This window comes from Astyanax mexicanus, chromosome 10 (assembly GCF_023375975.1).
Source record: "Astyanax mexicanus isolate ESR-SI-001 chromosome 10, AstMex3_surface, whole genome shotgun sequence".
Taxonomy (NCBI): domain Eukaryota; kingdom Metazoa; phylum Chordata; class Actinopteri; order Characiformes; family Acestrorhamphidae; genus Astyanax; species Astyanax mexicanus.
Genome location: NC_064417.1, coordinates 48,011,087 through 48,035,060, shown reverse-complemented (window position 1 = coordinate 48,035,060; position 23,974 = coordinate 48,011,087). Strand labels below are relative to the sequence as shown.

General features: G+C 37.1%; 1 protein-coding gene across 3 annotated transcripts in view; it reads left to right on the top strand.

Annotated features, from left to right (window-relative positions):
* Positions 1 to 23,974, top strand: part of inppl1b (inositol polyphosphate phosphatase-like 1b) — a 45,898-nt gene that overhangs the window by 4,636 nt on the left and 17,288 nt on the right. For all 3 annotated transcript variants that reach the window (XM_022684272.2, XM_022684271.2, XM_022684270.2), the window contains exons 3-18: positions 2,635 to 2,698; positions 9,443 to 9,581; positions 11,298 to 11,457; positions 12,084 to 12,224; positions 12,346 to 12,433; positions 13,706 to 13,795; positions 13,896 to 14,024; positions 14,848 to 14,962; positions 15,198 to 15,298; positions 16,139 to 16,241; positions 17,478 to 17,674; positions 18,740 to 18,857; positions 19,974 to 20,070; positions 22,320 to 22,458; positions 23,118 to 23,217; positions 23,346 to 23,434. In XM_022684272.2, the coding sequence (XP_022539993.2) occupies positions 2,635 to 2,698; positions 9,443 to 9,581; positions 11,298 to 11,457; positions 12,084 to 12,224; positions 12,346 to 12,433; positions 13,706 to 13,795; positions 13,896 to 14,024; positions 14,848 to 14,962; positions 15,198 to 15,298; positions 16,139 to 16,241; positions 17,478 to 17,674; positions 18,740 to 18,857; positions 19,974 to 20,070; positions 22,320 to 22,458; positions 23,118 to 23,217; positions 23,346 to 23,434 (1,870 nt within the window). The remainder of the gene's footprint in view (positions 1 to 2,634; positions 2,699 to 9,442; positions 9,582 to 11,297; positions 11,458 to 12,083; positions 12,225 to 12,345; positions 12,434 to 13,705; positions 13,796 to 13,895; positions 14,025 to 14,847; positions 14,963 to 15,197; positions 15,299 to 16,138; positions 16,242 to 17,477; positions 17,675 to 18,739; positions 18,858 to 19,973; positions 20,071 to 22,319; positions 22,459 to 23,117; positions 23,218 to 23,345; positions 23,435 to 23,974) is intronic.

The following is a 23,974-nucleotide window of genomic DNA, read 5'->3' as shown; positions in this document are numbered from 1 at the left end:
CTCTTAATTGTTTCCAGAGCTGTATATGTTTCAAATGACACACTGTTCTATTAAAAACACAAAAACACTTTTTTGGATGATAGGTGGGCATGGGGCATGGAGTTTTCAGTTTGTATAAGCATGCACATTCAAGATTATTTCCTCTTAATGAGAGAGTAAAAGTTTAGAGATTCTTCAAGAAGATATTTATTTCAGTCTGACTAACTGGAAATGCATTTGACCACCAAGTGTAAACCCATGTGGTTTAGATCTTATTATAATAAAATCCAGATGCTAGTCACATTAAGTGACCAGGTGTAACCAGAGTCTTACTGTATTGCTGGAAATATGTTAATATTAAAGGGGGCATATAATGCAAAATTCACTTTTTGAATGCTTTAGTATTTCCACTTGGGTCTCGACTGCCCTTATAAACACTCCAAAAAAATTGAGCTGTTGAGATATTTATCTTTAATTGAGGGTGATTTTGTGTAAAGAACATCATGTCCTTTTTTGTATAGCCCATAGACCTATTCTAACGTATTATATGTTCCCTATAAAGTTCTTAATTTTGAAGAGATCCTTTTGAAGTTGGAGAAGTGAATGTGGTGGAAGGACCTGGGTTCTCGTATTAGTATTGGAAACCATTGTTTTAGAAGACTTAGTATCATCTCTTTGCTGCTGGTGCCAATGTAAGCCTTCCTTGTCCCTCAGTTGGTCAGCATGGTTCAGGCTTCAGACGCCCCCTTCCTCCCCCTGGACACTGGATGAGCGAGTGAGCTCCAGTGACCACACGGCTCTCTCTCTTACTACGATCTCCGCCAGCAACATTCCTGAAGCCTGAGCCATTTCTTTACCCCCCCCCTCCCCTCCAGTTTTTCATTCTTTCTTTTAGTTTTTTGTATTCGTTTATGCTGTTTGTTGTATCTCTGTCTGATTCAGAACCTCATCTTTCTGCCTGATCCCTCTCTCTCTCTCTCTCTCTCTCTCTCTCTCTCTCTCTTTTCTTTGCTTGTTCTCTGTAGAGTCACAGTGTTTTAAATCTGTCCTCATGGCCGTATGACTGGCCTGCGCAGACATCAGAATGCCTGAATGGCTGCAATTTTCTGCTTCATTTGCGCTCAGACGAAGACTGCAAAAACAAGAGACAGAAATAACTGGACGGCAGATGAAGGTCACAGAGGGTAGAAACTGGGTCACTGTGTGGCAGGGCATCAACCAGAATGTATACTGGTCACTCTGCTATGTTGGTTACATGAACACAGCAGGTGATGAAAGTGGCCCAAATGCAATTTTCTCACCAAATTTGATGTTTATTTAAGTTTTTCAGACGATGTTTTCAATGTGATCTACTGTACCGTGCGAATGCTTTAGGCACCTATGAAAATTACCATTAAAAAGCTTATTGGTTTGGCAGTAAATGTTTATTATTTCAATCTCTAACCTCCAATTAATATTAGAATAGATGCATAGAATATATAACATAGCATAAAAGTAGTGCTTTTACATCACCCTTTGTTCATTAAATCGTAATTACTGTACTGTACTTATCTTAAAAGTTTTCCTCATGGAATCTAGTGTTATTTTTACTAGTTTTCATAGTATCTGCAGCTGGTTTGGTAAATCAGGTGATCTTAAAAATCAGAAATCCGAGACTAATCCTTGTTCTTCAGACTAGCCACCAGACATCATCTACTTTATTTAAAGTGGCAGTCTGTATTATTTAGTTTCTAAACTGAAAGCAGAAGCATTTCGCGTGGAGAAGAATATGGATAAAATATTGTGTTTAATGGTACCAGTGTGCTGGAACGACCATCCCTGCTATGCCTAATATATTCTTCTAAAAACTGGGATGTCGGGTCACTTTTTGCGGCAGTTATTCTGGTCACGTCACGCGTCTTTACGTACTTACGTCACACGTACAGCCTCTAAAAGAGGATCCGGCTCAGTTTTACTGATGCGAGCGACTGGTGGAGCAATGGAGACTTCAGAAGGGGAAACTCAGAGCTCAGTAGCTCATTCACTCATAGTAAAACCAAGGAAGTGAAGTTTCTGACTGAGCTCTCTGAATTAACATAACCTGGAATCGGATTCATTCTCTCGGAAAGGAGACCACATCACATCCACCTAGTTTAAAATGATCAGTTTTAAGTTATGTTTTTTGAGCCTGCTGTTAAAAATTCACATTATTGTGCCACAGACACGCCTTTGTTTTGCATGCTTGGTTCCTTTAAACGTCATTTTGAAGCTTTTTTATTTTTCTTTAATACTGTAACCATGTCCTATGACCATATTTTGCCATTTAACAAGCATTTTAATATTTATATAGGTCCAAATATTAATCTGTTATCTCACTATCCTCCAACTAAACAATTTAGTCACTTCTGTCATCCAATTTCTCTTTTCCTCAAAACCTTTTTCCTCCTAAAGGTTGCATGAATTTCAACATTGGGCCTCTTTCAACCTCTGTGTGAACATAGCATAGTATTGTATAGTGTGGTCACTGAATAGGATGTCAGGCTCCCAGGGTGAAACATCTCCAGCTTCAGGTTATGTTTTTCACAGCTCCATTGTTGTATTGAGATCAGTGGTAACACTTTTGGTCATGCAGTTTCTCTTCCTCACCATTAAACCAAACTTCTGTTATCTCTGCAGGTTCCATCGCCATGTCCACACTTACCGCATCCTTCCTGATGCAGACGGACTGCTGGCTGTTCAGGTGAGATTGCACGGTTTTAGCAAAAACTTTAGATGTCAATAATCCACAAAAATGAAACTACTATACACACACTGCTGTTTAGATTCTTCAGCTGTAGAATAAACAGTCAGAATATGGCTGTGTTTAATTTAACTGATCTTATACTAATCCACAACTTCACAACCTGACCTTTGACCTATACAACTGCTATGTTGAAAGATACTGAAATCCTGGATCAAACTTTCATATTCTCATGGCTGAGCTGGAGGCAAAGTCCCTATTGGCAAGGCTGGTAACATCTTTGCAATTTTAATCTTTATTTGAATAGGGCACAGAGTATATCTTTGTTTGAGAATATATGTTTAAGAATATGTGTTTGAGTCATATGTACTGTATGTTTGAGAATATATATTCTTTACATAATATTACAAGTTAATGATGAATGGAAATAGAACAAATAGAAATGCTTCAAAATGATTCAAAATGACATTGACCTTCCTTGAAAATTAAGAAGGTTATTTCCTTCTGCTAAAAAGTTTACATGTTAAATATATACAAGTTATTTAGCCTGACAGCAATACTGGAAAAAAATAAGAGATCACTTTAGTTTCTAAATTATTTTTTCTAATGTTGCTATTTATAGGTTTATATTTGATTAAAATAAATGTTGTTGTTTTATTTTATAAACTACAGACAACATTTCTCTCAAATTCCAAATAAAAATATTGTCATTTAGAGCATTTAATTGCAGAAAATGAGAAATGGCTGAAATAACGAAAAAGATACAGAACTTTCAGACCTCAAATAATGCAAAGAAAACAAGTTCATATTCATAAAGTTTTAAGAGTTCAGAAATCAATATTTGGTGGATTAATCCTGGTTTTTAATCCCAGTTTTCATGCATCTTGGCATCATGTTCTCCTCCACCAGTCTTACACACTTCTTTTGGATAATTTTATGCCGTTATTTCTGGTGAAAAAATTCACGCAGTTCAGTTTGGTTTGATGGCTTGTGATCATCCATCTTCCTCTTGATTATATTCCAGAGGTTTTCAATTAGGTAAAATCAAAGAAACCCATCACTTTTAGGTGGTCTCTTATTTTTTTCCTGGGCTAAATCTATAAACAGAGAGTTAGCTTTAAAAAAGTGTAACAAAATTTTTGCTCATTAAAAACATGAAAATATCATAATTGTTGCACAAAAAGGAGTCTATTTTTTTTTTTACATTTTTGCATCTTTAGAAAGTTACCTCTGAATAATAGCAGGTTGCTTATTTAAAAATATAATTAAATAAATAGTTAATTTACAGAAAGTAAACACTTCATTACAAAACATATTTTTTTTCTTTGTTTATAGAAAAACACTTTCAGTTGCAATTAGTGTTGTTGACACTATGAGAGATTACAGCGTTGTTATTTGTGACCTTTAGCTGCTTTCAATTCTGCATGCAGTCAGAGCTGAAGTTCTGCAGGAGGAACAGTGTAGTTCTTGTACTCACAACATGTTCTGGTCTGTTACGATGGTGACAGCAGTGCTTGGTGTGTGTGTGTGTGTGTGTGTGTGTGTGTGTGTGTGTGTGTGTAGCTCCGTGTGTCGGCATGTTTGCAGAATGACCTCAGTAGTTCTGTGAGTAAATGATGTGTTTCACTCAGACACCCACATGTAGTATCCAGGGCAGAATGGCTGGAATGGGCACTTTGTACGGGTGTGTGTGAGAGAGTGTGACTATGCATGCTTATTAATTTGTAATTTAGTCTTTATATAATTTATTTTCTACATTGTACATTAATATTAAAAACATGAAAACAATTAAGGGACACATATAGAATTACAAAGTTAACAGTAAAAAAAGGGGTTATTCCTCCACATTAATCCCCTGATCTAAATCTGATGAACTGAGATGGTGATTTGAGGTGATTTAATTGGGATGAGCTGGAGCTTCACAGCATGAAGGAAAAGCAGCAGCTATTGTTCAGCACCTCCAGGAACTCCTTCCTTTAAGACGCTGAGAAAACTATTCCAGGTGACTCTCCCTCATGAAGACACTGAGATCTGAGTGTGCAGATCTGTCCTCAAAGATAAATGTGATGCTTAGAAGAATCTAAAGTATAAAACATATTCTGGTTTATTTAACACTTTTTGTTCCTGTATAGGTTTAAAGGAGAACTCTGGATTAAAATTGACTTTTGGTGTAGTAAAACATGATAAAGTGTACTAACCTTTGTTGAAAAGCCCACATCCGCTCTCCCACAGCGTTCTGAGATAAGTAATTTGTGAGTAATAAGTGAGTAATTTGGTGCTTTTTGCCCAGCACTCTGTACAAAGGCCACTTCGGGGCATATTTCGCACCAATAAATTGCTTTTTACACCGTTATCCAGGCTCAAAGTAGCTCCACACCTCTTTGGTAGAATATGGAGAGCCCTTAATAACTTAATAACTTATTTAACTTAACTTAAAACACTGTTTACAACCTGTGCCGCCAGCTTTCAGCTCCGAGCGCTACCATCACTGTACTGATAATGACCTAATGAATGCTGGGCAAAAAAGCACAAAATTACTGTATCTCAGAAAGCTGTAGGAGAGCGGAGGTGGGCTATTCAACAAAGGTAAGTACTTTTTATTATGTTTTACCACACCCAAAGTCAATTTTACACCGGAGATCTCCTTTATTATAGTCTTTAATATTTAATTTACAATGTAAAAAAAAACATCAAAAGAAAGAAAACACATTGTCCAAACATTTGACTGGTACTGAACATGTGACCGGCTGTACTGAGCTACAGCTACTGCACTGATATGCAGGATGCCTGTGGGATCTCCTAAACGAGTCAGACCATGCCAAAAGTCATGAGACAGCAGATTGTAAATTGATAATGAAGCATTAGCTCAGGGGATGAGTTGGGCATGCCCTCACTTATATAGGTTGTGGGGTGTTATCTTGTGAATTAGACAGACTGAACACTGGCTAGTGTGCTAATAGCAAAGTACTGGTGGATTATGAGTTTTAGGAGTTTGGAAGGACGAGACTTTAAATTGCTGAAGTTGTGTGGGCATCATGAAGTATTACCTCACGGGAATGGCTTGGAATTGCCACACTTGTGTAAGTTGTAAAGTGTTATCTTGTGGACAAAGTTTAGTGGGTGGTAATGATTGTGACCGGTGGCTTCTGTCTAGATTATCCATGTGAAAACACAAGAAAACACAGAAATCACATCCACATTCAGTGCAGGAGCTCCCACACACACATATCCTGCAAGTCAGCACAGCATTCTTTAGCTTCAACATGTCAAAAGTCATGGGATATATGATATACTGTATATTCAGTGCAGGGTTTTGGTGTTTTTGAACTGGAGGTCTGTTGCCGTTCAGTTTCTGTTCTTTATTAAAGACACACTGAGGAAAACACAACAATCACAGAAATAAAACACACCACAAACCAATAAAAGCATTTCTGAATTTAATCTAACACAGAAACACACACACATGCACACCAGTACTCACACACACACACACACCCACACATTTCTTGGTGGTGTCTTTCAAGGAAAAACACACACTACACATTTCAGCTTGGCCTTTTTTAAGCGTCTGATAAAGTCTAAAAATACACTAAAACTTGTTGGGGACCAATCACACTGTGCCTCTGGTCCCCACAATGTGCTTTAATTATGTGCTAATGAATCGCAAACCCCACAATGCAATACACACCCATTCGTTCACATACTCGTTCTCTCTCAGTTTTGCTTTGTGGTCGGTTCTGTCTTTAAAAGTAAGAGTGGGAGCAGTTTTTTTCAGTCAGACATTTTCCAAATATCCAGCCTCTCCCACTGCTCCTTTCTTCCCTTTTAATCGCTTTTCAAGACGGCTCATTTCTTCCCGTCTGGAGGAAAAAATGCTACTATTTGAAGATTTTCTGGCAGCTAATGTGGGCTGAATCTGCCAGAATGGTTTCTTCTACCAAGCGAGGAGAGCCATTCAGGAAACTGCATGTTTTAGTTGCAGCGTTGCTTTGTGATGTTGCTTTTTACCACAGTATGCAGCACGCTGCAAAAGTTTTAGGCACTTGTGGAAATTACACTACGTGCTTATTAGCTCACTAAAAGTATAATATTAGAATTAATGCAAATAAAAACGATAAAAAGTAATTAATATCAGTGTAGTATTATTTATAGTTCTCAAAATATCAGCATGATATATGATGTTAAATCATCTGAACTGCTAGTAAAATTTAACACATCCACTTGTGCACTGTCTAAGAGCTTTCAGGAGAAATCTGCTATTAAACTTTGTCAAAATTAGAAATTATTTTTTACTTTTACTTATATTTCTGTTTTTTTTAAATCTGATATTAATATAAAAAATTAATGTTTTTTTTTTTCATTTTTTGAGTAATGTGCTTAAGCGTCTAAAACTTTTAAAAATTTCTGCATGTAATATACACTATATTGTTGCTACAAAATATAAAAATATGTCCAAGTCACAGAACATCCACTGGAGGTTAGTAAAGTCCATCATTAAGAAATGGAAATGTGTAAATCTGTCTAGAGCAGGATGTTCTCACACACTGAGTGAGTGACTGAGCAAGAAGTATCCTTTATAAAATTTATATGACTTAATTCCAAGTCATTTTAAAGCATTTCTATTGGTCAATTCGTCATAAAATGATGATAAGTGTATGTGTGTGAGGGTGAGTTTTCTCTTCGCGTATGGAAATCCAGACATTCTACCAGACAGTCTGATTTTCTGCCAGGTACACAGTATTTGTTCAGGTCTTCTGGCAGCTGCTTGAGTACGGGTCTGATTACATCATGCTGAACTGTAGTTACAGTTATATCTATTACTTTAAACACTTTTCAGTTATTTTAGTTTTGTTTTCTTAATTTTTTACTGAAATGCTTAAATACAGTATTATAATCATCGTCCTTCTTCTACAGCCTATCAGAGGGAAGTAAAATATTCTGTATATTTGTGGACAACCCTTTAAATGAATACATTCAGCTCAACTTTAAGTTGCACCCATTGCAAGACAATTCAAAGATGACCATATATGTTATCTATCTATCTATCTATCTATCTATCTATCTGTCTGTCTGTCTGTCTGTCTGTCTGTCTGTCTGTCTGTCTGTCTGTCTGTCTGTCTGTCTGTCTGCCTGCCTGCCTGCCTGCTTGAACTCTGTGCAAATGCACACACAGCTTGTCTAGTCCCTGTAGAGAAGTTTTTAAGTTGCACCCGTTGCAAGACAATTCAAAGATGACCATATCTATCTATCTATCTATCTATCTATCTATCTATCTATCTATCTATCTATCTATCTATCTATCTATCTATCTATCTGTCTGTCTGTCTGTCTGTCTGTCTGTCTGTCTGTCTGTCTGTCTGTCTGTCTGTCTGTCTGTCTGTCTGTCTGTCTGTCTGTCTGTCTGTCTGTCTGTCAAATGCACACACAGCTTGTCTAGTCCCTGTAGAGTAGTATTGCCAATAGAATAGGACTATCTGAACCAGATAAACCCAGCACCCAGCATTGACCTGTGGAGCAGTGGAACTGTGTTCTCTGAAATGACGGAGCTCAATCCAATACCTTTGGAATGAGTTGGTACCTTTGTATGATGAAGTTGGGTAATAATCTTTAGGATCAATAGGTTCTCCTGAAGGTTCTTCTCTTTGTGTGAGATTTTGCACACTGCAGTTTCCTTTGCCTTGATCACTGGAGGCTCCGCTTATATAAAGAGCTGCTGTGTAGCAGAACTGCAGGACCTTTTTATTGTTTCTCATTAAGAAAATTCTTCAGACATTCCTGAGAAGCTGCTGCTGCAGAACTGAACATTCTGAACAATTCCAGGCTTACCAGCACAACCACTAGCTGTGCGGACAGTGAAACGAAAGGAATGCAGGAAAATGCTGGATAAAGATCTAATCCTGATGTGTTTATACTGCATGTACTTATGAGTCATGACTGCGTGTCTGTGTCTGTGTGTGTGTGTGTGTGTGTGTGTGGGAGCCGGATGTAGCTAAAAATAAACTGATACAAATTAAATCCATGAGTTTAAAATAGAGTTAATAAAATGAATGTAAATTAAAAACAAGAGATAAAAAGTTGTTTCAGGTAATAACTGATATTAATTAGATTAACACATTCATGTTAGATCATATTATGAACAATGATTAAGTGTTCTATGTATAAAAATAACAGATACAATATTTAACAAATATCTTTGATATTTAACAAAGGTAATTGCTGGTGATTGGTACGTTACAGTTGTATATATAGATAGTATACTATCCATACTACTGTATGTATAATTATATATTATATTATAGTATATTATAGTATAGTATATTATCAAATACATTTTGTTTCTATAGCCTCTTAAGGCTAAATGCCAGTCAGAAAAAAATACAAAACAAGTTGCTGCACAACTTTATGTTTATCATTTAACCTTGAGCAGAAAAAAACCCAAAAAAATATTTATATTAAATAATTAATGAAATAAGTAAGAAAGTTGAATAATATTATGTACATTTGTCTAATTTCTTTTTTTTTAAATCAAGTAAAAATGTTTTGTACACTTTAGGATAGAATGATAAAACCTGACTCACATTCAGCCACAATCAGCTTAGCAATATTTGAATCAAGTTATAATTTGTGTAATCAAATCAAATCACTGACTTTTTTGGGTCGTATTAATTTAGCAAATCCATTTATACTGCTTTTTTGATATCTCCTTCACATAAACACATGACTGTTTTGTTGAATTGTTTTTAGACCACGCAGGGAGTGCAGGTGAACTGTTTCCGGACGCTGGCTGATTTAGTACTGCGGTACCAGCAACCCCATAAAGGCCTAGTGACTCCACTGCTGTATCCAGTAGGACCAGAGACAGAAACAGCTGAAGAGAGTTCTGGTGAGACACACACACACACACACACACAGTTAAATAATAAATGCAAGAGTTTGGGGTTGATAATGTCTAAATAAAGAATAGAGGACATTACTATGTCAAATATATTGGGTTCTCATTCTTTTTAAAACTTACAGCTGGTCTGTAGCAATGGAACAAAATCAAGCTTTAAAAATTATGCAAACAATTCAGATCAGGTCCAAACCATTACTGGTAACTAACAAACCATGCTTGTGTGAAAGCATGATTTTTAGTGATCTATAGCACACCATTCAATTGTGTATTGCGCAGCTGCATTTAGGGCGTGTCGGTGTGTCTTTGGTATCGAGAGGGCACAAAAAATACACCTTGCATTACTTGAAATGCGCAAAAAACGTATTCTCTTAATTAATCATGGGTGTGTTTTGGCCGTAATGTGAAATAAACCAATCAGTGTGTCTCAGGAACACTGATTGGTTGATACTGGTATGTGCATATCTTAACAATGTGGCGCTTTTGTACACCATCAGCTCATTTAAGGGAACAGTAATGTTATTTTATTCTTTATTCTGTTTATTGTTGAGTTAAAAGTCGGGTTTGTGCTCTGCAGTGCATCTGTGTGTGTGTTTAGCGAGTGGGGGTGTTCGCGTGCTGGGCGCACCTATAGGCATGGACCCTGATGATTGACTGTTGTCCAGGTTCATTTCAGTCAGTGGAGCACCTCTGTTTTCCACCGGAAAAATATAAAGCAAAACGCCAGAAATTTACCTGAACCCACCTCACTTCCAGACCACCACGCCCATCGGTGTAGATATATTGACGGGGTGTAAGATAGCAAAGAGCATTGCGACGCACCTTGTGCAGGGTGTACGATAGATTGTGTTACAGCTCTCTTTTGCATAGTTCAAAAACATTGCGTGTTTAGACTGCTCTCATAGGGTCATAGGGTTTCCTGGACTGGGTTTAACTAGAACTCATAAATGTGGACCTCTTTCCTTTAGAACTGAAAAGCTCTGGCATAGAACTGACTATGTGATACTCCAGTCAACCACAGCATTAGAAGACCAGGTTTTGAGAGTCGACACCTGTTAGCAAAGCTTAACACTGGACCATGATTCAGTTTTAGCTGTAAAGGCTATTTACCTGCATGTATTAGACCCATGTAGAAATATAATGACCAAAGGAGGATGGGTCCCCCCTTTATAATACATAATAGTACATGTAATAGTACATATAGGTACATGTAAGCCTTGGTTCCTCCCAAGGTTTGTTCCTCCTCCAGCTCTGAGGTATTTTTTTCTTTTTCTCTGTGCTGCTTCCACATTTCTGTAAAGCTGCTATTCAACAACATTAGGTGTAAAATGCACTATAAATAATTAAAAAAGGAAAGCAGATTTTCCTGGGCTGTACACCCTTACCAGTGGACTAGTGAAAAAAAAGAGGACGTTCTAAAACTTTTGACTCATGCACACATGCAATGTATGTGTGTTGATGCCAAAAAACACTATTAAATACAGCAGCCTTCTCAGTAAACAGTGAGTGAACAGTCACCGTGCTTTTTACCACTGCTGCAGACGACCACGGGTATTTCCCAAAAACGAGCTGAAATCTTTCCCAGACATGAATACTCATATTTAAATATTCCATAAAGCTGCTTTATGTTTGTAATGTTTGTGAAGAGCGTTCGGAAGCAGGATTTACGGGTCTGTCATTGTGGTTTGTATAACGTGTACCCTGCAGATGGAGATGATGAGAAGCCGGCTCAGGGGTCAGTGCGGAGCCCTGCGTCCGTCTCTCCTCCTGCTGCTCCTGCGCCTCCTGCAGGCCAGCCGGCTCCTTCAGCCCAAACCACAGCTCAGCAGATTCTGCTGCAGAGACTGCAGGACATCACCACACCCAGGTTACTCCACCCTTCATTTACACCTTTACAAGATTTAGTGTGTTCGTTTTAAGTCTAATGTATTTAATACAGTGTTAGGGTTTATACAAACACCCACTTAGATGCATAAATATAATCATTTTAGGCAACTTACCAAGTTTAATACATGATTCTGATTTAAAAGATGCCAAGATTCCATCCAGTGAACATGACATGCCAGATATCATGGGAAAAAAGCATTAATGAGCTGCTCACTGATTTTATCTAATTAAATTTTGAATTTGACTTGACTTGACTTTTAACATGTGTTATAGTAGTTAAAGAATACTCCACTGACTTATGGATTTATAAGAATGTGCCATTTGCCATGGGCATGCTGCAACCTCACTCACAAGATAACATCTCACTACTTATACACAGGTGATCAGTTGACATGCTGCTGCCCCATGACTTTTTGCATGTCAGTATAAAATGCAGCTGCAATGTGCTTTGTCATTTTTGGGGTTATAATCAAGTTGTTTTAAAGCAAAAACACAGTTTAAAGTTATGTTTGTAGATTAACTTAATTTTCCTCTGGTGAGGAACAGTTTGTATACTATGTTTTTAAAGTTGTTTTAAAGCTCACAGCCATTCAATTTGTGTAACAGTGTTGCGTCTGAAATGGTGGCGATGCTGAGTGAGTACCTGCATGGTGATGTTACTTTGGATCTGGAGAGTTTGAGGAAAGGAGGATCAGGCCTGCACTTCCTCCAGTGCGTCCTCTCCACCACCTGCCACAAACTGCACAGGTACCACACCACCGCCTGCATCACCACTAACAGCGCTGCAGTAATTTACTCATTTACTGCAGAGCTGAACTTTAACTGTGTTGAGGTGGATGATCATCTGTAACATTTGATCCTCCTGCAGTGAGATCGATCAAACCATGTCCAGTTTGGAGACTCTGGCTAAAGTGTTTGACCATCCCAGTTACCCCCTGACCTGCCCTAAAATCCAGGTAAAGACCATCTCTTAAATTGTTTCTAACTGAAACAGAGTTATTAGCTTGAAAAAAGTGCATTTACAATTTTACTTATGATTAATTTAGTAATATACAAAAAAACTTTTTTATTGGTAAATGCATAAATGGCTCCCTCTTGTGGCTTAAATCCACTTTTTAAATCACACTCTGTGCACATTTTTGCATTTAGTACTCCTGTTTTGCTGTCTCCTACAGTATTCAGCATGAATATGTGGTTTTAGTAATAATAAAAAATTGAAACTGTATTGCTAAATAGTACTTTTGTGAACTTTTTGTGAAATTGTGATATTAAATGGGTATACTGTTATATCTATAATCCAGATATTTAAAACAAAGATTTCCATCCATTCTCTTTTATTTTTTTATTTGATGATTTAGATAGATGCTCAATGCTAGGTTTATCTGCTCCATATAGTCCTATTCTATTGGCAATACTTCTCTACAGGCACTAGACAAGCTGTGTGTGCATTTGCACCTCTGTGTCAGCAGTGTGGCTCAGTGGTTAGAGCACTGGGCCATCCATTACAAGATTGTGGGATCAATAGCTGGGCCTTTACCCTCACTGCACTGGCTGCCCACCACTCCGGGCACGCGCTCACACTGTATCACTGTGTGATAGGTGGGAGAATGGATGGATGCATGGATAGATAGATAGATAGACAGACAAACAGACAAACAGAAACTTTATTGATCCCAGAGGGAAATTCTGGACATCCAGTAGCAGGTATACATAGTACACAGAAGTTACAAAAGAAGGATGAGATATAATGATACATTTAAAAATACAATAAAATCTAAAGTATAAAAGTAGGGTCTTTTAGTGTGTGTGTAATGGAGGTACTGTAGTTAAACACACCAGTCAGTCATACAGATTTATTTTCACACAGAGACTGAATTGTATTGTGTCTGTAAATCTGTATGTTCTTGTGATAGAACAGTGTTACGTTTATTCATATGTAGACATCTGAAATCTGCAGCTATTAAAAAAACTGAGCATTTACAAAACCCAGTTATAGTCTTGGTCAATCTCTTTTACATCCATATCTTCAAAGGATGGGACTAGTAACAATCTGATTAGTAGGATCAGATGTTTTTGAGTGGGCAAAACCCTAAAATTGTCCGACTCCAGGCAAGATGACATTGATTCATCAGAAAACGACCATATAATAACTCAGGTTTAGACCTGCATCTGTACATTCACTAAACAATAAACTAACAATTTGTGCTGTCGTTTCTTCCGTGCTGTAGAATATGGGAAGGAATCACGAGGAAAACCTGGAGACTCTTCTCCATAAGATAACGGCCCTCTGTAACCTCCTGTCCTCTCTGGAAAAGAGGGTATACCTAAAAACTATTTATTCATTTACTTATTTCATTTGTCAGTATTTTATTTTTTTGTTTTTTGTTTATCTTGTCATATTTGTAATTTCTTTTCTAGGTTCTTAAAGCCCTGCAGGAGGCCGTGACCAATCACAATCTATCTGTGCAGCCGGCCCCCGCACCTGAACCAGCCTCACCTGTAAAACACCAAACCTACACTAAACCCACACCTGTACACAGCTTTCAGGCAAGACTTCACCCTTTCTTCACCCTTTCTCCACCACCAGCATAACTGTGCAGCGTAAACAGTACAAGTCAAAAGTTTAGACACACCTCTTTAAATTACATACTTTATTATAAGTTTGTTTGTGCATATTTTTTTTACCGTGTTTAGAACATATGGATGTTTGGGAATCTAGCTTTTCTTACATATTCATATATTTTTAAATCTTATAAATACTGATATTGTGCTAATTGAAATGTGTATTAACAATCATGATTCGGTTTACAATAATGTAAACATGCAAATTATATACAGCTCTTGGAATATAATCAAGAGGAAGATTGAACTGAACTGAACTGAACTGAACTGCTTGAATTCTTGCACCAGGAGTAAAGGCATAAAGTTATCCAAAAGCAAAAAACCAGGGTTATTCCACCAAATATTGATTTATGAACTCATAAATCTTTATGAATATGAACTTGTTTTCTTTGCATTATTTGAGGTCTGAAAGCTCTGCATCTTTTTAGTTATTTCAGCCGTTTCTCATTTTCTGCAAATAAATGCTCTAAATGACAATATTTTTTTATTTGGAATTTGGGAGAAATGTTGTCTGTTCATATAATAAAACAACAATGTTCATTTTACTCAAACATATAGCTATAAATAGCAAAATCAGAGAAACTGATTCAAAAACTGAAGTGGTTCCAGAGCTGTATTTCTGTATTATAGTTCTCAGCATTTATTAACAATACTGTCATCATACTCAAAACATTGATAAAGCTCATCATTGTTTTAATTCTAAGACTTTTCATACTGTCTCATGCTTTATTTTCTACATTTTGTTCAGGTGAAGGTGGTGAGGTACGGCAGGCAGATGGTCTCTGTGGACGTGGAGAACGGGGTGCTGCTCTTTGATAAGACAGTCGGTTCATTTGGTGTAGAGACTCTCACACATGACAGGAGTGAGTTCATCTTCTCTCTTTTCTCTCTCAATTCATTAATAGAGATTAAGATTCTACTGAAGAATCTCCAGATCTGGTGCTTTATGGCTGAATTTCAGTACAGTGTGGTGATGTACGTGTTTATACAGCTCAGCATTTTAAAATTAGCTTTAATAAATGTGTGTTTTGAGCAGAGTAATTAATAATTAGGCTGAATGACTGATATGCTGTGTAAATTTGTGTGTTTTGGTGGCAGTTCTGCAGCTGGTGAAGTTTCAGAGCAGCCCGGCGAAGCTGAGGATGGTAGTGGATAATCACCACAACCCCCCCAGAGAGTTGCTGTTCGAGAGCTTAAAGGTTGGACTAATAAAGTAACATATTAATTATTGTTATGATTAATTAGCAAAATATATACAAACAATACACAGTACACAGTACACAGTGCCCACTGTATTTTTTTACTTTTAGTGTTAAATTAATACTGTGAGTGATATAATTTAACTCTCGCATTGCTAATTTAACATTAAGAGTGTTGATTTAACACTGGCAGCAAATTTACAGTCTTGAATGGTTGAAATGTTGAAAAAAAGTTAAAATAATGTTTCCAGACCTAAAGGAAATATTTCATAGTAACATAAATAAATTAGAAAAATAAATTATTATTATTATTATTATTATTTTTTTTTCCCAAATAAATATACATTTTTAATTAGTACATTTCTTTTGCTTATTGTATGAAAAATGTATATTTATTTTGGAAACAATATCTAATAATAATAATAATAATAATAACAACAACAATAATTTATTTGAATAAATATCAGATTATGATCTGTTTTCTCTTAATTGTTTTCTCTTCATTTTTCAATAATAAACATATTAAACTACAATTAAATCCTGCAGTACATTTGTCCTAATAGTTGAGGTTCAGGTAAACTAAAAAGGAAACTAAAAGTATTAAAATGTTAAAATAATGCCTTTTAATATAAAATCCTTTAAAATGTATGTATACATTAATAACACATTTATTATCAATATAATCAATGCCAGTTTCCTTATAATCATGGCAAATTTATCATGAAGATATATTTGAACTTATCATTAATTTTAATCAAATAATCTTAACAGCCATAATCTCTTTTTTTTGTTTTGTTTTTATTCTGAGATAAAGTCACTGATTGATCTTCTCTTCTGTAGAAAAGAGAGGCTTTCTGTCAGCTGCTGCAGCTGATGAAGACTACCCACTCCCAGCAGAGCGAGCCTGACATCATTTCTGTGTTTGTGGGCACCTGGAACATGGGTAGGCCTTTCAGACACTTTTTGCTTGAAATACTGTACAGAAACGATTAAAGGTTTAGACACACCTTAAACTTAGTGGGGTTTTTATTATTATTATTATTATTATTATTATTATTATTATTTTTGCATTGTAGATTTATACTGTGAAGGAAAACATATGGAATGATTTATTAAACTAAAATGTGTTAAATAAACCGGAATATGTTTTATATTTTGGATTCTTTAAAGTAGAATGCTCTTTGCTCATCTTGGCTGGATTTTCTCAGTCAGCTTTATGAGGTACAGTCACCTGGAATTCAGACTTTCAGTTAACAGCTGTGCTGAACTCGCCAAGAGTTAATTACTTAAATTTTGGCACCACCTTAAAAAAGACTACCTTCATGAAGGGTTTATAAATGGTTCACAACTAGTTCATTAATAGTTACTAATTAGGTTGTAAATGCCTTAAAAATCATTAATAATCAGTTATAACACATTTGTAGAAAGGGCAACACTATAGATGGCTGTGAGTTCACTATTTGGCAAAAAACAGGTCATTGTTTCCCTTTCTACATATGTGTTATAACTGATTATTAATGATTTTTAAGGCATTTACAACCTAATTAGTAACCATTAATAAATTAATTGTAAACCATTTATAAACCCTTTATAAAGGTAGTCTTATTTTAAAGTGGTACCTGAATTTCTTGTCTCTTAATAAAGTGTTTGAGAGCATCAGTTGTAAAGTAGTGAAGAGGTAGAGTTACAGGTATACAGTGAATAGTGAATATTTGAGTAATGTTCAAATCCAGATTATGAGAAGAACTAAGTAAAGAAAAAAATGACTTTAAGAAGTGAAGAAACAAGTATCCTTAAGTGCTGTTACCGCAAAGACCATCAAAAACGTTATGATGAAACTGGAAATATTAGGACCATCCCAGGAAAGGAAGAGCAAGAGTTACCTCTGTCGCACAGAATAGGTTTATCAGAGTTACCAGCCTCAGAAACATCTAACAGTTAACAGCTCCCCAGATAAAATCACCTAAATGCTTCTTCCCAGAGTATTTTTGGGTTTATTTAACACTTTTAAGTTACCTTATGTGTTCCTTCATAGTCTGAATTACTTTAGTATTAATAAAAAAAACTGGTACTGTATATGTCAAACACTTCATTAAGTGTCCACACTGTGTCTGAGTGTAATAATAATTTAATGAGGATGTTAATGAATTATTGTTACTGTGGTTCTGTGTTCCTCCAGGCAGCTCACCTCCACCCCGTGCCCTGCAGTCGTGGATGACGTGCTGTGGTCTGGGATTGACCCCTGATGAGTCCATTTCCTCACTTCCTCACGACATCTACACATTCGGAACTCAAGATAATCCACAAGGCGAGCGAGAGTGGGTGGAGCATATCCGAGCCACGCTCAGGAGTGTGTCTCAGGTGGACTTTAAACAGGTGAGAGACTGCTGGAAGACTGGCGGAGGTGGTGTTAAATCTAACACAGTACGCGCCCATGAAATATTGGGCCAAACTGCTGATTAATCTGCCATTGACTTGTTTGGTGTTTGATGATCTTCTTGGGGTGTTGTCTTCCTGAGATGCCTACTTTAAGCCTGTCTCTGTCAGTCCCTGTTTATGGAACTTGGACTTATGAGTTTGGAGATACTGGTACCAGGGCTCACTCCAAATAATGCTGTAACTTGGTTTTATGGAACACCAGCTTAATGTAGGGCCCATACTCACAGGTGCTGCCAATCAGGTGCCAATTAGGCATTTAATTGGCATCACCTGGGGTTACCAGAAGTTGGTATTTACAGTGCTGTTGTTCTGTGTTTTTTTTACATTGGCTTCCACTAAAAGTTAAGAAGGAGTTTTACATCTCTAGTGTTTGACATATAATATTTGCAGATACAGTGAAGATACCAACCGATATTACCAAAACATTAGTACCACCTGCCTAACATTGAGCATACTGGGAATACCTCACAAGAGCTGCTTACTTTATTTTGTAGATGCTTTGACCAAGTTGTCTATCCACCACAGTCTGCCCAGACAGACAGACAGACAGATAGATAGATAGATACTATATAAATCCAAGAGGGGTCTGATACTTATGTTTATCTATCTTTTCTGCCTTTAACACATTGTTTTTTTGCAAAAAAAAATTGTACAGGACAAGAAACACCTTTGTTCACCCCCAGCGTTCTGAAATACAGTGCTTTTAGCCAATGCTCCCAACATACTTACAATGTTATTGATAGGGGCATAAACTTGCCCATGCAAAGAACGGCTATTTTTACACTATTAACAAACTCAAAGTAGCTCCACACTTCATTGGTAGAATTCTGAGGTGTCCTGACATTTAAAACAATGCACTGAGAACTTTGAAAGTAACCCTGTATCATAGATAAATGGATTTTAATCCTTTTCTAAAACACATTATACCTCCTATAGTCAGCTAGCTGATCATACTGGTAGTTCTGTTGTTCTGAGTGTGTGCTGTGTGTGAATGTCCTGCAGGTGGCGCTGCAGTCTCTCTGGAACATCAGGCTTGCTGTGTTTGCCAGACCCGAGCACGAGGGACGCATCAGCCAGGTCAACACAGCCAGTGTGAAAACAGGCCTGGGGAACACACTCGGTACCCTCACCACTCAAACACACACTCAGTACACTAGGATTCTCTCTACCTCTCTCTCTCCTCTTTCCTTTTTCTCTCTCTCTTTCTCTCTCTCTCCCTCTTTCACTCTCTCTTTCTCTACTCCTTTTCACCTTCTCTGTCTCTCGCTCGCTTTTTCTGCTTTTCTTATCTCTTTCCCTCTCTCTTTCTCTCTTTTCTCCTGCTTTCTCCTTCTATTACCCTCTTTTTCCCACCCTCTCCATCTCTCTCCCTCACTCTCTTATGGAGCTCCTAAGGAGACTAAAAAAATATTATGTGTGGCCACCACTCATTAAAGCATGGGAATGTGAAAATTAACTCCTGGGTACAACTTACTAGGGCATGGGAACCAGATAACTAAATAGTGTGGATGACTTATATGACCAGGGCTTAATTATCTTGTTTTTACACCTTAAAAAGTTATCTCCATTACCTAATTGATCTAAATTCACACACTTTAATAAGTCGCCCCCACAACTTAATTATCTAATTCCCAAACTTTAATAAGTCATGGCTACACATTATGATCTCGTTCCCAAGCCTTGATAAGTTGTGGTCGTGCATTAGGATCTCGTTCCCACGCCTTGATAGGTTGTGGCTACAAATTAATTATCTTGTTCTCACTCTTTAAAAAGTTGTGGCCACACATTAGGATCTTGCTCCCACATCTTAATAAGTCGTGGTCACGCGTTATTTTTTTTAAAAACTCCGTACTCTCTGTCTTTTTTGCTGTTCTCACTCTTTACTCCTTTCTCTCTCTCTTTTTTACTCTTTCGCTCCCTGGCTCTTTCTCTTACTCTCCATCCCTCACTCCCTCTCTTCCGCTTCCTATTTCTCCCTCTTTCTTTCTCTGTCATTCCTAAAAAGGTTTAAATACATTGTAAATTTCTTTCTCTCTCTCTCTCTCTCTCTCTCTCTCTCTCTCACACACACACACACCCTCTCGTTCACTGTTCACTCCCACCTTTCTCTTCCTTTTCTTCAGTTCCTCTGCTCACTCTTATGGCCAGAAGCCAGATGTGCTGAAAGAAAAGGAACAGATCATTAAGCTGAAGTTTACAGAAGCAGTGCATTGTGTGTTCTTCTGAATTCTTACAGGAAACAAAGGGGCAGTGGGCATCTCCTTCCTGTTTAATGGGACGTCTATGGGCTTTGTGAACTGTCACCTGACGTCCGGCAGTGAGAAAGCGCTCCGGTATTTACCCACACCCACATACCTGCACTTTCCTCTTATCACACAACATCCTGCGCCGTTTTCAACCAAAATTCTTTCCTGGTTATTCAACAGTCCCTCAGTCTGAACAGTATACATTGCTATAGGAACGTTCAACTTCAGTTTTAAACTGTGGTGCTTCAAGTAACATTTCCTCATAAAGACTTTTTCTTGAAGGTTTTTCAACAGGTGAAGACACCCTACAAGTTTCTGAATGAACCTAAACTTTAAACAGTGCTCATCAGTGGTGTACAGCTCTGGCAACTGCCAGACTTTGCTGGACACCAGTCCTCCAAGTCTGGAGTTGTGCACCCCAGTACACTTATGCTCAAGGCTCTTAAACCTTATTTGGAGTAGTGGTTAAATTAAATGTGCTAAAAAAATTTAATTAATTAAACAAACCCATATATTTCCAAAATTAATATGTAATGGATAACAGCTAAATAAGCCAATATCATCAGAAAATGTAAAAAGGTTTTATGCATTTGTCCATTTCTGCTGGTTTATTCATGATGAATGATTGAACCATACAGCAGCATTGTGTGTGTTGCTAGCAGTTCCCAAGGTGTTGCTAGGCTGTTGCTATTATCAGTAATGTTAATTAAACCTTTGTTTTCATAAATAATGTCACATAGTGATGAAATGTCAAGATATTATATATGTTGTATACATTATGAGCCTTAATTCTAATCACCCTCATTGTAAAAAAAAACAGGATTCACTATGATGAAGCTTTTTATATTAAATCACTTTGAATTAATAAAAAAAAAACACCAACCTGCTGGAGCACCCACATGCGCATCTACATCTCTTTATAATTTGTTATCATGTGGATAATTTGATTCATTACCAAGTTGATAATTTGATCATTCCTTATCATGTTAATCAGGTGTGATAAAGTTGTCCTCATGGTGCGGAGTTTGACCCCCGTGGGTGTTACAGTTTTTAGTGTTTAACAAGTACAAGACTGTGAAAGACATCAAACTACTAATATTATTTTGTATGAAGTGTCAAGGATACATCAATAATATGTGAATTATTGACAAAATCCTCAGTTTTTTCGTGCATTTTTATTTTTTCCACTTGGATCTTGACTGCCCTTATAAAGACTCTTATCACCAACTAATCCTTCCATCTGTTTTCTGTGAGTCAGTTTAAGAGTTTGTGGCCAGCATCATCTTATTTGCATAAACGTGACAGAGCTCTTAAATGGCTCATTCTTAAAGGGACAAAAACTGGCAAGAATAGAGCTGGTGAGATCTCTTAATGTGAGAGTGATTTTGTGTAAAGAACTTCATGAACATGTTTTGTTGTATAGCCCATAGAACTATTCTAACTTGTTTAAAGAGGGGTTTGAATCCCGTTCATGCAGCTTGCCATCAGCTGCTGGAGCCCTGAGAGAGCACAATTGGTCTTGCTCTCTCTGGGTGGGTAGATGGCGCTCTTTCACCTCATCACTCCTTGGGTGATGTGGATCAGCACAAGACTGCATCTGTGAGCTGATGTATCAGAACCGAGTCGCTGCGCTTTCCTCCGAGCGTTAGCGCTGTGATGCTACTCAAAAATGCTGCATCAGCAGCAGTTCAGATTGAGGCGGAGTCTAACTTCACATGTGTCAGAGGAGGCATGTGCTTTTAGGTGGGACAATTGGCCTAGCAAAATATATATTTATATGTTCCCTTTGAGGCACAAAAGGCAAAAGGGAGGGAATTGTCCTCTTTGTTACCATCAACTCTACTAATGTCTTTAAACTGTTTAATAACTACAGAGTTAACTTTAGAGCTGAACAATATGACAACAAACATGATATACTGTACTTAATATCTTAATATACTTAAAAGGAATGACAATTTACTATACAGTATCATTAAAAGATCACTTTAAACATAAAGTGTATGTATATAGATGTATATGTTAAGTCATTATGCCGTGTTTTTAATTGCAGTATTTCTACATAACAATTTGCACAGGACTTTACTCGAGTTTCATCCCTCTGGAACAAAAACCATTTCCACTGCATTGACCCATGCACATTCATTTCAGAAATAAAACACACACAGATTGATATTACAAATATGGTAATTTTTTTGTATATTTCTCTCTGTATAAAATATATAATTACAATATATTTCCCAGCCCTAGTTTTATAATGAGCCATATATTTCCTTACTTAAAATGTATCTACATTTCTAAAATGCGCTGAACACAGTTTCTTTCATTTCTACTTTCAGGAGGAACCAGAACTTCCAAGATATCCTCAGACTGCTGTCGCTGGGAGACCGGCAGCTTGGCGCCGTCGACATCAGCCTTCGCTTCACACATCTCTTCTGGTGTGGAGACCTCAATTACCGGCTGGACCTTGACGTTCAGGTCGCTCAGCCTTTCTGTTTTCACTGTTTTCCCTTTAATTCTCCGTGCTATTGATGTACACGTCCTTGCAGCCCAGTTTCTTTTGGTTCTTTGTATCGTTATCACGACCAGCTCTCCTCTAAACCACTGCACTGACCTTGGCTGCTCTCTGAGAAGGATTTTTTTTTTTACTGTGACTGCAGCAGACTTATTTTTTTCTTTTTATTATTATTCTACCCTTTATTTTTGGTTTAATTCGGCTTACAGTTTTCAAGATATTGACTCTGTTCCATCTCTGACACTTCCAGGTGCTGATTAAGAATAGTGTGCTTGTTCACAGTTTTGTATAAGTGCAATAGTGTTTATACAGTAAACATGTGAACAAAACTATTGTGGCCTAAAGTAACTTTACTTTTAAGCATTTACCTTTAGGCAAAAATTCAAACGTGTCTGCAGCCTATATTTCAAGCTACAATCACCAAATTTGGTACAGCCATACAAATAATAGCGTAATTGATGCTTTGTGCTTTATAAACTGATCCGATTTACAGTTTTCTTGAAACCATTGTTAATTATTTCCCTATAGAAATGAATGGCGTAATTTTTTGAACATGTCTTCTATTGTTTCAGCATTTTTTCTATGTTGAATCTACAGCTGAAACTTTGAGTCTCTCCTGCAGGATATTCTGAAGCATGTGTCGAAGCGGGAGTTTGACGAGCTGATGTGTGCAGATCAGTTAACCAGAGAGCGACATAAACGAAAAGCCTTCTTCAGCTTCAGTACGTTTTTCTCTACTCTTTTTCTATATATCAGAAAACTCCACAGTAAAGTCAGATACAGTTCTATTTGCAGTTCTGATGTCTGTGTTCTGTGTTTCCTCCTGATTTTGGCTGGTTCTTTTCCTCAGAGGAAGAGAAGATCACATTTCCACCCACCTACCGGTACGAGCGCGGCTCCAGAGACTGCTACCTGTGGCAGAAATACAAGACCAGTGGGGTAGAACTTTCCTCAGTCCTTATCTTGGTTTTCTTGCTTTTCTGCTCATTAAAAGCCTTGCATCATGTATTAACATGTAAAAAGATTTTATTCTAAATTGTTAGTTAGACTCATTATTCAATATATCATCTAATAAGAGAGAGCAGGGTCTGTTGCACTATTTAAGGTGGAATGCATAATTGGAATACCTCATTAGGGTATGTTTTTAATATTGATCATCTTTGGCAGCGTGTAAACCCTGGGATTAATCTAATCTGTAATATCTCCCAATGTTTTGGCCATTGCTTGAACATGCAGCAGTTCACAAACCTATAGCGCGTGCCTGTCGGCAGCTATGCAAACTATAACATCAGCAATAAACCAAAAGCACCATAGCATTAAGAACATCTTAACATGGAGAGAGAGTCATCGCTGTGAACTTTGCTCAACCATCTAAGAATCATTATGGCCATCACATGTGCATGTTTCCATATTATCAAATAATAGGCCAGAAATATCATATATATATATATATATATATATGATATTTTTTTAAAAAGT